The sequence below is a fragment of the Labrus mixtus genome, chromosome 18 (genome assembly GCF_963584025.1).
Source record: "Labrus mixtus chromosome 18, fLabMix1.1, whole genome shotgun sequence".
In the NCBI taxonomy this organism is placed as follows: Eukaryota; Metazoa; Chordata; class Actinopteri; order Labriformes; family Labridae; genus Labrus; species Labrus mixtus.
This window is the reverse complement of record NC_083629.1, coordinates 5,609,841-5,624,063: the sequence shown is the minus strand read 5'-3', so window position 1 is coordinate 5,624,063 and position 14,223 is coordinate 5,609,841. Positions and strand designations below refer to the sequence as shown.

Here is a 14,223-nt window from a genome sequence, read left to right as displayed (position 1 = left end):
TCGTCACTTTGTAGAGAGTTATCGAGCGTCATTACGCACGGCCCTGAGCAGCTGGAGGGTAAAGAACTGAGGAGTGAGCTTTACCAGAAACAACTTTGTTCACCTCCCTCACTTTCTGCACCGAGTCCGGACCGGCCCATGGATCAGAGTGGTTAACAATGAAGGAAGCGACCGGGACCTTCGACGGAGGGCTGCGCGTCATGCAGAGCAGTGTGGAATAAACTGCCCGCCGGTCATATGCACGCTCAAAGAGAGATAATGGGAGTGGCAAGTGTGGACCTGCTCGTGACACTCCAGATTTTACCTGGCTTCTTCTCAAACTGTCTGTTCCTCGCGCTGTACGACTCCGTGGTGCTCGTGAAGCGCGCCGTGTCGCTGCTCAGCTGCTCCCGGTCCGCGGGCTCCGGAGAGTGGCGCCGCATGCTCACCTCCGAGGGGCTGCGCTCCATCTGGAACGGCTTCCTGCTGGACGCATACAAGCAGGTAACGTGGAGACATAATAAGACATCCCAATCTGAACTCGGTTTATTTCCTTAGTGGATATTGTATGTTTTTGTTTATTATGTTATGTTCTTTTCTTACGTACACGCTTGGGCCAGTGGGAGAACAGCATTTTGTCTCATTTATGTGTACAGGTAGTGTCATGATTTGGTTTTGTATTTGAGTTTGCCGTTTTATCCCAGTGTTGCTTGTTTCCCTTGTGTGTTAATGTTTCCTAGTGTTCATGGTTTCCTAGTTTTGTCTTCAGTGTTTTCTGTTTTATTCTGTCAAGGTTCGAGAAAAACTTAGAGGAGGACCAAGATGCAGATCTAACAAAAAATGATTTATTCAAAATAAAGATCAAAAGTCCACAACAAAACTTACTAACAAAATCCAACACGAAAAAACAAGGAGCCACAAGGAAGCACAAGGAGACACTAGTAAACTGACGATTGACATAGACTGGTGTCTCCTTGTGGAAACAAGCAACACTGGGATAAAACGGGAAACTCAAATAGAAAACCAAATCATGACAGATAGGCTACATAAAGATAAACTTCAAATAAACGAAATATTGAATCTGCTTATTATGACAGATAATATAGTTTCAGTTCTATAAGGCTGTGAGGACGAAGAGTCCTGTCCTGTTCTCTGTGATCACTTTTCAAGATTTTTCAAAAAATGTACTTTAAATATTATAATACTTCTTTTTAATTGTGATTATTTCAGACTTTTGAAAAGTGAATGATCACGTTGTAAAAACTACAACTTTGGGATTTTATCTTTGGAGGTGATTGTTTTTTTTCTCTCAACTTCACATGTAGCCTTTTTCATTTGTTTCAACTTACAATTTACTTTTTTACCTTTCATCTTCAGCAGTTTTTTTATCAAATATCTAATTTCAATCTCAATATCTTTTTTTCTTGATAGAATTGAAATATTAAGTCAAGAAAAGTGGACACATTTGTTTGTCTTCTTACAGAAGTAAATACCATCAAGTTTCAAAGTCAGTGGTTCATTTCCAGATCTCACCTTGGCTTTTAAAGATCTTTACTTCTTTACTTAACTATAAACAGAAGTGACTATTTTTCTTTCTTCTTGTAATGGTACAAGCTAGTTGAGTGTTTTATTTTGAAATTTGTAGCACTGAAAGAATTCATTGAGTGAAGCAATCATTTTAAACTGTAACTTTGAATATTTATGCTGAGCACAACTGTAAAGACAGAGACAATATGTCTTTTAACAGACTGAGAGCCCACGGTGCATCTCTGTGATTACGGCTTTGCTCAGATAAACACTGATTCCTGTTTTTACCTCCTCAGGTGAAACTTGGCTGCAATGCACCAAACTCCAAACTGGTGAAGGTGCCTGATGTTTCTCGCTGGAGCGGCAGTCTCGGTAACATGACGAATATGCCGCAGGAATCTAGGACCCGAAATGAAGAAGAATGTCACCTTCTGGATTTTGAGTCATTGGATCGCCCTCTGGTGGTCAACTTCGGCTCAGCCACCTGACCCCCCTTCGTCAGCCACCTGCCAGCTTTCCGGCAGTTGGTGGAGGACTTCAGCGACGTGGCTGATTTCCTGTTGGTGTACATTGACGAGGCCCACCCGTCTGACGGCTGGGTGGCCCCTCCCATGGGCTCCTGCTCCTTTAACGTCCGGAAACATCAGAACCTGGAGGAGAGGCTGGGGGCGGCACGCAATCTCATCGAGCACTTTTCCCTGCCGCCGCAGTGTCAGCTGGTGGCCGACAGCATGGACAACAATGCTAATGTTGCTTACGGCGTGTCGAATGAACGGGTGTGTATAGTGCAACAGAGAAAGATCGCCTACCTGGGGGGTAAGGGTCCTTTTTTTTACAATCTGAAGGATGTGCGGCAGTGGCTGGAACAGAGCTACGGTAAACAGTAAGAGGGACAAGGGAAGACAATTTATTTTTTTGACAATTTTCCAACTGAAGATTTCCCTCCTTTGAATGAGCATAAAAGGCTAAATCAACAGCTGTGTTGTAGACTTGATGAAAAGGTAACTAAAAACATTTGACCAAGTACAGTACCGAAGCACAAATTCACGGTGCTTGTACTCATTTTTGACTATTTTGTTCTGCATTCTTCTTCTTAGCAATAATTCCTCGGGAAACACTATGTATTTTCCACTGCTTTTCATTTATTTGATTCCTTTGGGTAGGCTACATGTTTTTAATTCAAACCGTCCTGTACTTTTACTGATAAGGTTGGGACATGTTTTATTCCAAACAAATACATGAGTGAAAACCAAGCCCATAGCCAACATTTAGCCCTACCTTTATGAGCTTAAACATTAGAGAGATGTACATGCCCAAAAGGAATGGAGCTACCACCACATCTAACCCTGTTTTTCTGGCATGTCACCACTTCCCCCCTGGGCGTCCATTTTCCTCTGACACCGTTGCTCAGGGCAGGAATTATAATATAATGTCATATCACTGTGTTCCAGGTTTTAAAAAGCTTATTACCACAGGACATCTGACTAATTCTTATCATAGAGCCGGTTCTTTATTGAATAGCAGAAAAACCCACAATGGAAAGTACAAATCTGGGTCATGTTCAAAGGTCAAACGTTGCACTTGATATCCTACTATGGCCCCCATTTGGCACAAGCGAACGTTAGCATTTAGTCCCTTCTTACCTAACATTTAGGTTTTTTTGTAATTTGGGCAACACGTGTCTAGCTTACCACACTGTTAGCTTGGAAGTTTCTGCATGCTAAAACATTCCCTGCTGTTTTACAGTATAGTGTCCCTTCAGATTTTCAATAAACATTGGGGTGTTTTTGGTGGCAATATTTCTTCACGGCTTGGTCCGAAATCACACTCTCATTCCCATCTCCCTTCTACCTACCATAGTTCTCTGTAGTTGATAATGAACTTATCGGCACAATTAAAAAAAAACTATTTCCGACTCTACTCTCTGTCTTGCCAGACGCCAATAATGAAGTCATGCTGTTGCAAAACTCAAAAGCAATGAATACCAACGTTACTAAGTTGAAATTCCTTTAGTTATCATTTTTAAAGGAGCTTAAAGATTTTTTTTAAACGCCACCAAATATGAACTGTTCTGTGTTGTTGTGTTCACGCTGGTCGTGCGCCTCCCAACCATCTGCCTTGGATGAAAACATTCAAACATCACTTTAATCTTGTTAAAGCTTTGCACACGGCAATGCATGAAGGTATATATTGCTTGGTCTGTGACCATTGGTTATACACTGCCTTTCACAATGCATTATGGGATCCAATGAGTCCACTTCATAGGGTATATATTATAATCCTCACTCGTAACTTCAACACCACTAAATGGCAAATGCCGTATTGCACTATATGGCGAGTAGTGTGTGATTTCGGACACGGCCCATAATCTCATATTACACCTTTTTAAGCCATTTTTTTAATTTGGGACTTTCAAAATGTATATGAGTTTTTCTACACTGTAATATTGTTATTTTTTCTGAGAGTTTCTATGAAATCCATGCAAGGAATTTAGGATGTTCTAAAATAAATTAAGACATTAGGTTATCGTCATCTAAACACCAGTATTTGTCTAAACAAATAAATAAAAGAAAGAAACACAGGATCTACAAGCTAACTAGCCGTTACGGTATCACATGTGTAGCTCTGTTTGCTGCTTCACAAACCACTCGCTTCAAGTCCCTTCCTGGCTTCCTACTCTTACAGAATACAAGATACTAAACGGAACCGAAAGGCACTTTGTTAGCATTAGAGAAAAGTCTGAATATTAACCCCCACCCCCGGTTTTTGGGATATCATCTATCCAAAAAGCTATAAAAACCTTTGAAATCAGGTCAACATTTGGCATGCGGGACCATTCATGAGACGAGCATGTGACCTTGGCTGATCGCCACCGTTAAAAAGGCAGCAGGCAGATTGGGGGCGACATATGAAGTGAGACGTGCTTCATCTGTATTTCAGCCTGCTTTTGCAAATATCAGGTTTTTGCAATTGCCGTTGAAAATGTATAGCCAAAAAACTGAAAGAGGGATGAAATACTTTGATCAACTTAATATATTTATAGATTTATACCTTTTAAACGGTGTTGACAAATACTTGTGTTGGTCGTCCCAACCTTACCTATTCCTCTATAGATCAACAGTTTTACATATCAAACGTTTTTTCTTTCCCTTTAAACAGATTGACCTGCTTAGAAGTTAACAGAATTGACTTCACGTAGATTTAATGTGGCTGTTTTGAAAAGTAATCAACAGATGACCCTGCACTGAAAAGTAAAATCATATCTTTACAATGATTTCCATGTCTGAAGTACTCACCTCTGAACAGTCAGTATTTACTTAATGCACACTTGGGAGCATCCATATCAAACTGAAAAATGCCATTCAAATGTTCAGTTTTAAGGCCTGTGTCCGATTGACGCCATGTTTACTACTGGCAGTGCCCATTTATACAAAACCAACACAGTTCAGCGTTTTCAGCACTCAATGCCCTAAATTTAAAAACGTCCTTAGCATCATCCTTTCATTTCTCGGTGTTGAAAAAAGTTCATCTTTTGGGTACTTGTTTGGGGTCATGGTTACTTGTCTGTCATCAACCAATCAAATTCAAGAAGGGGTGGGACTTCTGATATCACCTTTGTCAACAACAATGGTGGAGGAGAAACTAATCTGACTCATGTTTCCAAGGGTTCCAGATCTAGAGATGCTGATGGTGCTGGGACACAACTCCTTTACATTTTTATTTTTTCTGGGTGAAATGAATCTGAATAAAAGCAAATATTAAGCATACTAAAAATGTACAAAGACCTTAACTTCACTAGAGAGGGACTTTAGGAACCTAGCGCCAGTAAGCATTGGTGAAAAGTGCTCTGAAATTCGGGTCCTGGGCACTACCACAGGCCCTTAATGTTCAGTATCAATGTCATAAATGCCATGCTATACAAAAAGTTAACATTCTCACGTTGACTAAGCAGCGTATTAAGCTGGATTAAGCTTTTATTCCTCAAATTCACTTCACAAAATTGATCTACTCTGTCAGGATGTATGGAGATCACGAGGCCATGTTCTTTCTAAAGCCCAGCCAAAAATTCCTAACTGGATCTGGTGTCTGACTGAGCGGCTCCAGGAGTTTAATATTTTATTCACTGCATACCTTGGCTCATTGTTCTGCTGGAAATAATATTTTCTTTTGAGGGTCAGGTGTCGTGCAGACTGCCATAGAAGAGTGAACACCTCAGTATGACCCTGTATCTGTATGCTTCACAGTGGGGGAAGTGTTTGATTATGTTTTCAGTGTTTGGCTTACAGCAGACATGAGGCCTGTGTTGTAAAAGTGACTAAAGGTTTGACCTGGAGCAGTTAGTAATTCGGACAACAATTCAACCAGTATTAAACATGGGAGCCAGACACTGAATGAAAGTGTATTTCATTCATATTAATTTATATATTCATATTTTAATGCAGTCATTAATGGGAACAAATTCATGGATTCATCTCTGGGTTGATTGTATGACTCGATAACCAGCGTCTTGTGAGTGCTGTTTACTTTTGTTAGGTGTTAGGTTCAGTGAAGATTAAAGATGGACTTTTGAAGAATGGATGATGCCAGTGGTCGTGAGCTCGGCAACAAGAATTTGTCTTATGAAGGATAGTGTGATTAAGAAAATGTGGGAATTTGAGGAAGGAGAAGGCAATGAAGAAGGGGATTGTCTGAACAGGCTGCATTTAGTATGTAAGTTTGGGTTGTGATTTGAAATGAAGCTACTTCAGTCATGTGCAGTGTACCTTAGCTAATGCTAGCTACAGCTGGCAGGCAGCTGTTAGCTAGCAGGAGTTGTGTATTGCTGCTTTAAAGTAACACTTGATGAATCTGCTTTTCCATAACCAACTTCAGTCAGTGTTTGTTTGAAGATGAAGTAGTTTGTAAATTCAAAGATGCTGTTGGTGGTAATTTGGATTGGTTGTGGTTGCTGTATAGTGTTTGTATGTTTGATCTTGAGTTTGTCCATCTAAATATACAGAATTAACCATGCTTGCAGTTGTACATGAGGTAACAATAATGTTCATTTCAATTCGACACCTGATTGAATCCTGTTTTTGCTGTTGTTTTTTGTATGAATGGTGAGGCCATATGGATAATCTGCACATTATTTGCTACAATTATGATGTTCTACTTGTTATTTAAGAGGCTGGGCTGTTATAGAGTCATAACAGATGCATTTGCCTTTAAAGCCTACAAACTGAGGTTTAATATAATAAAGAAGTGGAAGTCATGATGTGCATGATAACACGGGTAGCTGAAATAAGATAGATAGTCATATTTGTGGAAAAGTTTTGGTTATTGGCCAAAAGTGCAAGGATGTCAAACATCGGAAGATTGCATTTTTAGGATGGGTTTGACACTTTGTAACGACAGATGAATATTGCTTAACTTTAAAAAAAAACAAAAAACACTTCCATTTTCAGTGGATTGCTCTCATTTAATTGGGCCTGACTTGTGATCTCCATTTGACTGATAATGTGACCTAAAAATGATTTGGTGGCAGTACTCATGATTTAGAGTTTATCAAATTAAAGGAGGTGAATACTTGGACAAAGTTATTTATTTATAAGTTGATTTTGTAGCCTTCATTTTTCATTTTGAATCTAGATTTTCAATGTCAAAACAGCCACATTGGACGCCAGTTAGCCTCGCGGAAATGTTGCACGATCAATGTACAGAGGCTGTAGTCCTCATGTCAGGGGCCACAGGTCCGAATCTGACCTTGGCCCTTTAGTGCATGCTATCCCCCACTCTCTCGTCCCAACATTTCCTGTCTCTCATCAGCAGTCCTGTCCAATAAAAGGCAAAAACGAACCAAATCAATAATACAATAAAAAAAAAACAGCCACATTAAATCTACTGTTATTCGGTGAGGGCAACGATATCATATTAAAGCCACCAAGACTTACTCTTCTTAGGACAGGATTAAGTGGCCTTTTTAGAATACATTTATTTCTTGGTATTAACAACATTATCGGTGTCTCAGATTTACTTTAACATAGGTACTAATTACAAAGATGAGCAATATGTAGGGACTCATAATAATAGAAATAATAAAACAATTACTCACATAGACTAAAGGTGCCTTGCTGGTCCTTGCATATCAATGCCTCACAAGCCTTAACAATATACAGATCAGAGCCGACAACTTTATACAGAAGTTAGACTTGGACCTACTCAATTCCATGGTATTTTATTTCACTGTCTTTTTGTAGGACCTGATTAAACCTGTGAAGACCTTGGTGTGAATGTCTTTGGTGTTGAAACTAACTTTTAGTGTAGAATTCAGCCAAGACTCAATTTATGAATTTTCAAGAAAAATTGAAATATCCTGAAATGTGTAAATATTGTCAACATGTCTTTAAGTTATGTGTGCTTTGTAAACTGCCATAACAGATGGGTATATTTCAAGAGTAATCATGCAAAAGTGATTTAGACTACTCAAAAAATCAATGGAACAGAAGTTTTTTTAAGGTTTTTTATTTAAGGGTGTTTTCACATTTGGCACAATTGCTCCCCCCTCCCTCTCCACTTCCCCGCTGGTCTGTGTTCACATTGGTAACGTTTGTGTAAACACAGCCCAATACAGCAGTATGCACGTAGTTGGTTCGCAAATCCCCCAAAAACCAGAAAGAAGAAGAAGCAACCATGGCAACTACCGTGATTGTTTTTGTTATTTCTGAGATGCTAGCAACGACCCTCTTCCTACTTCCACATCTACCGTGCAGCTCACAGGATGAAACGGGCCTATGCTACACGATATGACTGTTTTTGAAGCGACAGGGACTGTTTAGAGTTATATAGCAGAGCGGTCCACTTCCTTGTTTGAGCGGGGTTGCGTACATATCTCCCACGGACTGTACTCGAGTACACGTCTCTTGCCCGAGACCACCTCTTAAAACGGACTCAGGCACAGTACCCAAGTACGGTACATTTGTGTTCACACTGAACAAATGAACCGGACTTGGGGTCAAGCTTACTCAGATCCGGGCCCTGGTCCCTATTGTGAAACCACCCCTAAAAAATTGGTACCCCTACATAAAATAGTGTATGTTCGTATTTATTAAGACAGGTGACAACCACAAATACAAATCAATACAGGAAAAATATCTAACTTCTAGCTTCTGCCATTATACGTTTCTGTTCCTTTCGTTTTTTTGAATAGTACATTTAAGGTCAATAAGACACTCAGATGGTTTGCTCTGGTCACAGCGAAAGAGGTGTGCAAATGAAGACCTCTGACGCAAGAGTCCCTGACTCGGTCTTTGGTTGGAAGTAAACTGCACCTGGTCAACCTGACCCAGAACCAAATCATCTGTTTCATTATCAATCTGCTTCCACTTCAAACCACCATGTTTTCATCTGTTTCTTTTGTGCTTAATGCAATGTTTGTTTTTCTTATGTCAAAGGAGAGAAATAACGTGGATAATAAAGGAGAATGTTTGCTGCTAAAACTGCATCTCATGTTCTTTATGGTGTTTTTTTTCAAAAGTCAGGAGCAGGTGACATTCTCTGGTGTTGGAAATGAAGCAAATACAGAAGTGCATTAACCAAAAGTGTGATGCATTAAGTCCACTATAGAAGTGGTTCTCAACCTGTCTAGCCTCAGGACCCACCACCAACTCCTCACTGACGAACAGTGACCCAATCTTCTGATATTTTTCCAACCAATCAGATTTACTTCATAAAAAATGGTGCAGTTTGCAGCTTTTGTAAAATGTTTAGTACCTCAGATGATGCAAAATATCTGACAGAAGCAAGGAACATTTAACAAAACAAACGTGTTTAAGTAAGGGTTTGACAGACCGTTTGACGCCACACATGATCATGACCCACTGAAAACAGCTCAGTGACCCACCTTTGGGTCCGGACCCACCAGTTGAGAACCACTGCACTATAGGACATTATTATGCTCACTAGACAGACATTGCTACAATGGGGTATTCACCGTATAGCGCACTATAAAGTAAGTAGTGTGTGATTTTGGACACAGCCCATAACTCTTAAATATCCCGGACTACTTGAGCCAACAGTGCTTTGTGTGGTAAGTGTGTGTTTTTTTTTAATAATTAAAAATTGATGTTATGATCTGGAGACTGGAGCTGCTTTAAGTATACCTCTTTGGCAGCTCAGGTTTCATCGGGACATGGAAGCCTTGGGGTTCATGTGACATATAAGCTTTAAAGGCCTGCTCTGGCTGACCCTCCGTTCATCCAGGCTGAACTTTTGTTCATTCAGATTCAGTGATTAATCCCAGGAGAAAGAGCATGGCTGAAGGAGGACAGAGGGTAGTGAAGAGTACTCTTATACGGAAGGAGTGGGGTGAAAACATGCCCTCTGCATTTCACGATGAACCCTCCCTCACTGCAGATTTCCAGCTTTTTCTCTTCATAGCACCTTTGATCCATTCTTGATCTATTAATACCCTCGTCTACTTGTATCTTGTATAAATTTGCGACTAAAACAATACCTCTTCCCTCTGATAGCGTTGTGAAAAAGGGATGTATAGCACAGGTCTGTACTGCAGTGTTCACAAAAAAAAAAATCTGTGTTCACATGGCATTGTACACTTGAAAAGAACACAGGGTCCAGCCAGACATTTAGTGGCGCTGGAAAGTGTGACAGAATGCGACGCTGGAAAGGAAGAGACAAATTAGCTACACAAGGCCAAGCACCAAAGACGAGAAAGGGGAGCTGCTGTGTGTGTTTAAGAGAAGATCTGTACAGAATCACAACAGGAACCCCCTTTTTCCTCTTATAGCTGTATACCTCCGGTGATTATTGCTTTAACACAATTGAAAGACACACAAGCATAATGTGCTGGCTTCCTCATTTCATCATCTTTTGCCCCTCGTCTGCTACCATCTCAGATATGTCAAGCTTTAATTTTACTCAAATCACAAATAAGGCTCAAGGGGCTTCATGCAGAATCATGAGAGTCGTAGAAATGTGCTAGCAATTAATGATTTGAATAAGAAGGTATGAAGAACTTCGTTTGGGACATACGTGATAATGAGTGGGTTTTTACATGGACTTGGGTTTAATGATTATTTAACGTTCATGTTTTACTGATAAATATATTTTGTGAAGTCCAGGGCAATTTTCCCACTGGGACAATAAAGTTCATCTTATCTTATATCCCGATTCCAGAAAACAGAAAACGCCCTTATCCTGATTTCGAGAAACCTGATTTTTCTACCCGGAGTACTCCGATAAGAAAACGGGATACCCTGGCATGTATACACCTTACCCCAGTGTCTGACAGCTGCTGCCGACTGACTGGGCAGGTCTGGCCTCAGCCAAGCGAAGTTAACAGCAAAACAAACATGGCGGAAGCAGCAGTGAGAGTGTCTTTCGGTAATGTTGAGGTTTAATGGTTTTAAGTCCACAATAAGCCACACAGTGGTCTCAATTTCCTCAGATTTCAAAATTAAAGCGGTTTGTATTGTAAAAAATAAACATATTTGTCCCCCGCCCAAATAAGATGCAGTTATCAGAAACTGGGATATTAGTATTTATCATCATCTGATATGAACAACCAGGTTTCTCTGCATGTAAATGATATGTCCCAAATATGATCCAAACCAGGATAAGGCTCATAACGGGAATATCCAAATTCATGTCAAACACACTCATTGAGTGGTAAGAGTCAGTAAATGATTATCAAATCAATGAATAGACATATTTGTTGTGGTTTAGGCTTCAAAATGAATGGTTTTGACATTGCAATGTACAGTACACATGTTGAATTTTTGTGCATGTTGTGCAATGTCAGCCCTTAAAAAAACAATAAGGGGAGGGTTGGGGAGAGTACTGTGGTCATGCTAATTTTTGAAAAGATTCAAACAGACAAAAATCATATGTATTAAAAATGGCAGCGTGTGGTTACAAAGACACTGACTCTGAACTAAGTGTTGTTATTTTCTCATATTTATTATAGTTTTTGGGGGATTTTGCTTTAGAAAGTAGATTCTTAAAAATCAACAAGTTCTTGATGAAATATGAATAATTGGATTTTCACAAATCTTCACAAATTTTGATCATCAGGCATTCAATGTTTGTATCTTGAAGGATACATTAACAAGATATTAAACAGGGATAATCATTCACACAAATAGGCCTACTTGTATATATAGTATATAAAAAATATATATACATATATTTATATTGACTGTATTGAACCCTTTAAAAATGAATATGATAATGAAACAAAAATGCAAACATTGGCTAAACAATCATATTTCCCTTACTTATCAGCCATCTATTTCAGTTATAGGGAAGGTTTGTACATGAAAAAACACTGCTACAAAATAAGAACATTGTCTACACAAATTTATGGAAGCGACTAGTGATCAGAATTCAAATGATGAAGCTAATTTGAAAATGAAAATGCATTAACAGAAATGCTTTTTAACTTTCAGAATATGAGTGTATTATTTGACACAAAAATAAAATTATGAATAATTTATCTAATTTGCATTTTAGTTTTCAACTTCAAAAATGAACATTCTTTGACTAAATTAAAATGAAGAAGATAATGACATTTGCTTTTTCATTTTCAAAAAATGCTCCGCGATTCGTTTGAATTATGATACAAATTTCGCAGAGCATTTTTTTAAAATGATAAAACAAATGTCATTATCTTCTTCGTTTTAATTTAGTCAAAGAATGTTCATTTTTCAGTAAACCTCTAGGAGGAGGAATGTGATTGGGGCAGGGTGGGCATGGATGTGTAGCAGGACTTGAATATTGCATTTAACTTGGAGGAAAAAGAGAGAATCCAGATATTATTTCCTCCATGCTAAATGCATATTTCCAATCGAATTTACAACATTAATTCTTTTTTTCAAAGAGCGTATTAAAGCCCTGTTTGACAGAGCCGCAGTACCTGCTGAATGCGCTGGGCCTCTTTTGCTCCATCAGGTGAGTTTTAACAGAGATTAAAATGCTATTTTCTATTTCTGCTAACCCCATATTCATGGGAATCAGCACCATGTTTTTACCACTCAACTTCTTGGATAGGTCTTTGAAAATAGCTTTATGGAGGGTTGTGAATGAGAAAATCTAAATCCTTGACTTCTTCCCATATTTTCCAGAACAAGCTGTTGATGATGGTAGCTGACTGTTGGGGTTGTATCAAGTCAACTTTGGTTATATTCTTTAATAATTATTTTTAATTATTAATAATATAAATAAAATATCATCAAACTATGTTTAATCTCGTTTTGGGGCACCACCCTGTACTCAAGGAAATATAACCAAAATATCACTCAAATCAGTCTCAAATCAGTTATTTAATTACTAATATTATTAATAATTAATAACTATATTTAATAAATTGAAGGCGTGAATCCGAACACAAAGCCTTCGCACCCAGCTTATATCACAATGCAAATACACCAGTAATCACAAACAACTGCTCTCTTAAATTATAACAGAATTTATTTAAACAAAGCAACACCAATAAACATCAATGAACTTAGTTAAACCGATAACTATTATAAACTAATCTAAAGTTTAAAGGGGTGTGAATGTGTGTGTGTGTGTGTGTGTGTGTGTGTGTGTGAGAGAGAGGGGGGGGGGAGAAGAGAAGGGGGAGATGACTTCGTACCCACGTGGTCGCTCACGATGGCGCACCTAACAAAGACCTGGGTGTGTGCGTGCGTGTGCGTGTGTGTGTGTCTGTGGATGAAAGAGAGATAGAGAAGGGGAAGAGGGGGGAGATTGCTCCGTCCCACGTGGTCGCCTTTCCGATGGCGCACACCTAACAAAGACCTAATGTGGCCTTAATGTCTAAAAGAGACCGAGTTCGGCCCTACACGATCTGTGTCTCTGAGGCGTCTGGATGGCCGTGAGTGTATAGATCTCTGTGTGTGTGTGTGTGTGTGTGTGTGTGTGTGTGTGTGTGTGTGTGTGTGTGTGTGTGTGTGTGTGTGTGTGTGTGTATGGCCTATGTGCGTAATGGCGCGGTGGTGGAGTTAGTCTCCAGATGTACGTCTACCTGGGAATATGTGTGTGTGTCTGTTAGTAAAAGGGGGAGAAAATGGGAAGAAAAGAGGATAAAAGAGGAGCGTAGAGGAGCGTAGGGGAGGAGAGAAATGCGTGCCTGAAGAGGCCGGATCACAGTCTGACTCCCACGCCACAACTCGGAGTAATTCCCTTCATTCACAGAAACAACCCAATGGCCGAATTCAAGTTAATACGGTTTACACTGGCCTTTCTGATCGGAAGAATAATACCCGGTTATAACGCTGTTACGCTAAACACATACAGGACGCAGCGGTCCGAAACAACAACAAGAGTTTTAAACAGATAAAACTCAGGACGCAGCGGTCCAACAAAGAGAAAATTACAGTTTCTGCATCAATCAAACAATTGTTAAAAACACTCTCTAAAGCTAATTCTGCCCAGACCTAATTAAGCCTCACTTGTGAATCGCTTTGCCTGCGATTGGTGAAGGAAAAAGGAGTTAGGCGATAAAACAGATCTTCTGTCCATCCTGGTGTAGAGGCGTCTGATGGCGGCGAGGGTCCCTCACGGCAAGACCGGCTTCGTTGGTTCTCCGTCGAGTGGAAAGATGTCCGTTGATGTCCTTTCGTTGCAGGACGGAATAAGACCGTTATCTTTCTGATAATCTGTTATAGTCTAACGCTCTCCGAGAAACTGAGACGCGTTCACTGGACAATCCGAGCTCGG

General features: G+C 39.7%; 1 protein-coding gene across 1 annotated transcript; it reads left to right on the top strand.

Moving 5' to 3' along the window:
• dio2 (iodothyronine deiodinase 2) lies at positions 1-3,188 on the top strand. Its single transcript, XM_061063248.1, has 2 exons — positions 1-483; positions 1,803-3,188. The coding sequence occupies exons 1-2, from the start codon at positions 238-240 to the stop codon at positions 2,391-2,393; spliced, it is 837 nt and encodes a 278-aa protein (XP_060919231.1). The 5' UTR covers positions 1-237; the 3' UTR covers positions 2,394-3,188.
• Positions 3,189-14,223: the final 11,035 nt, after the last annotated feature.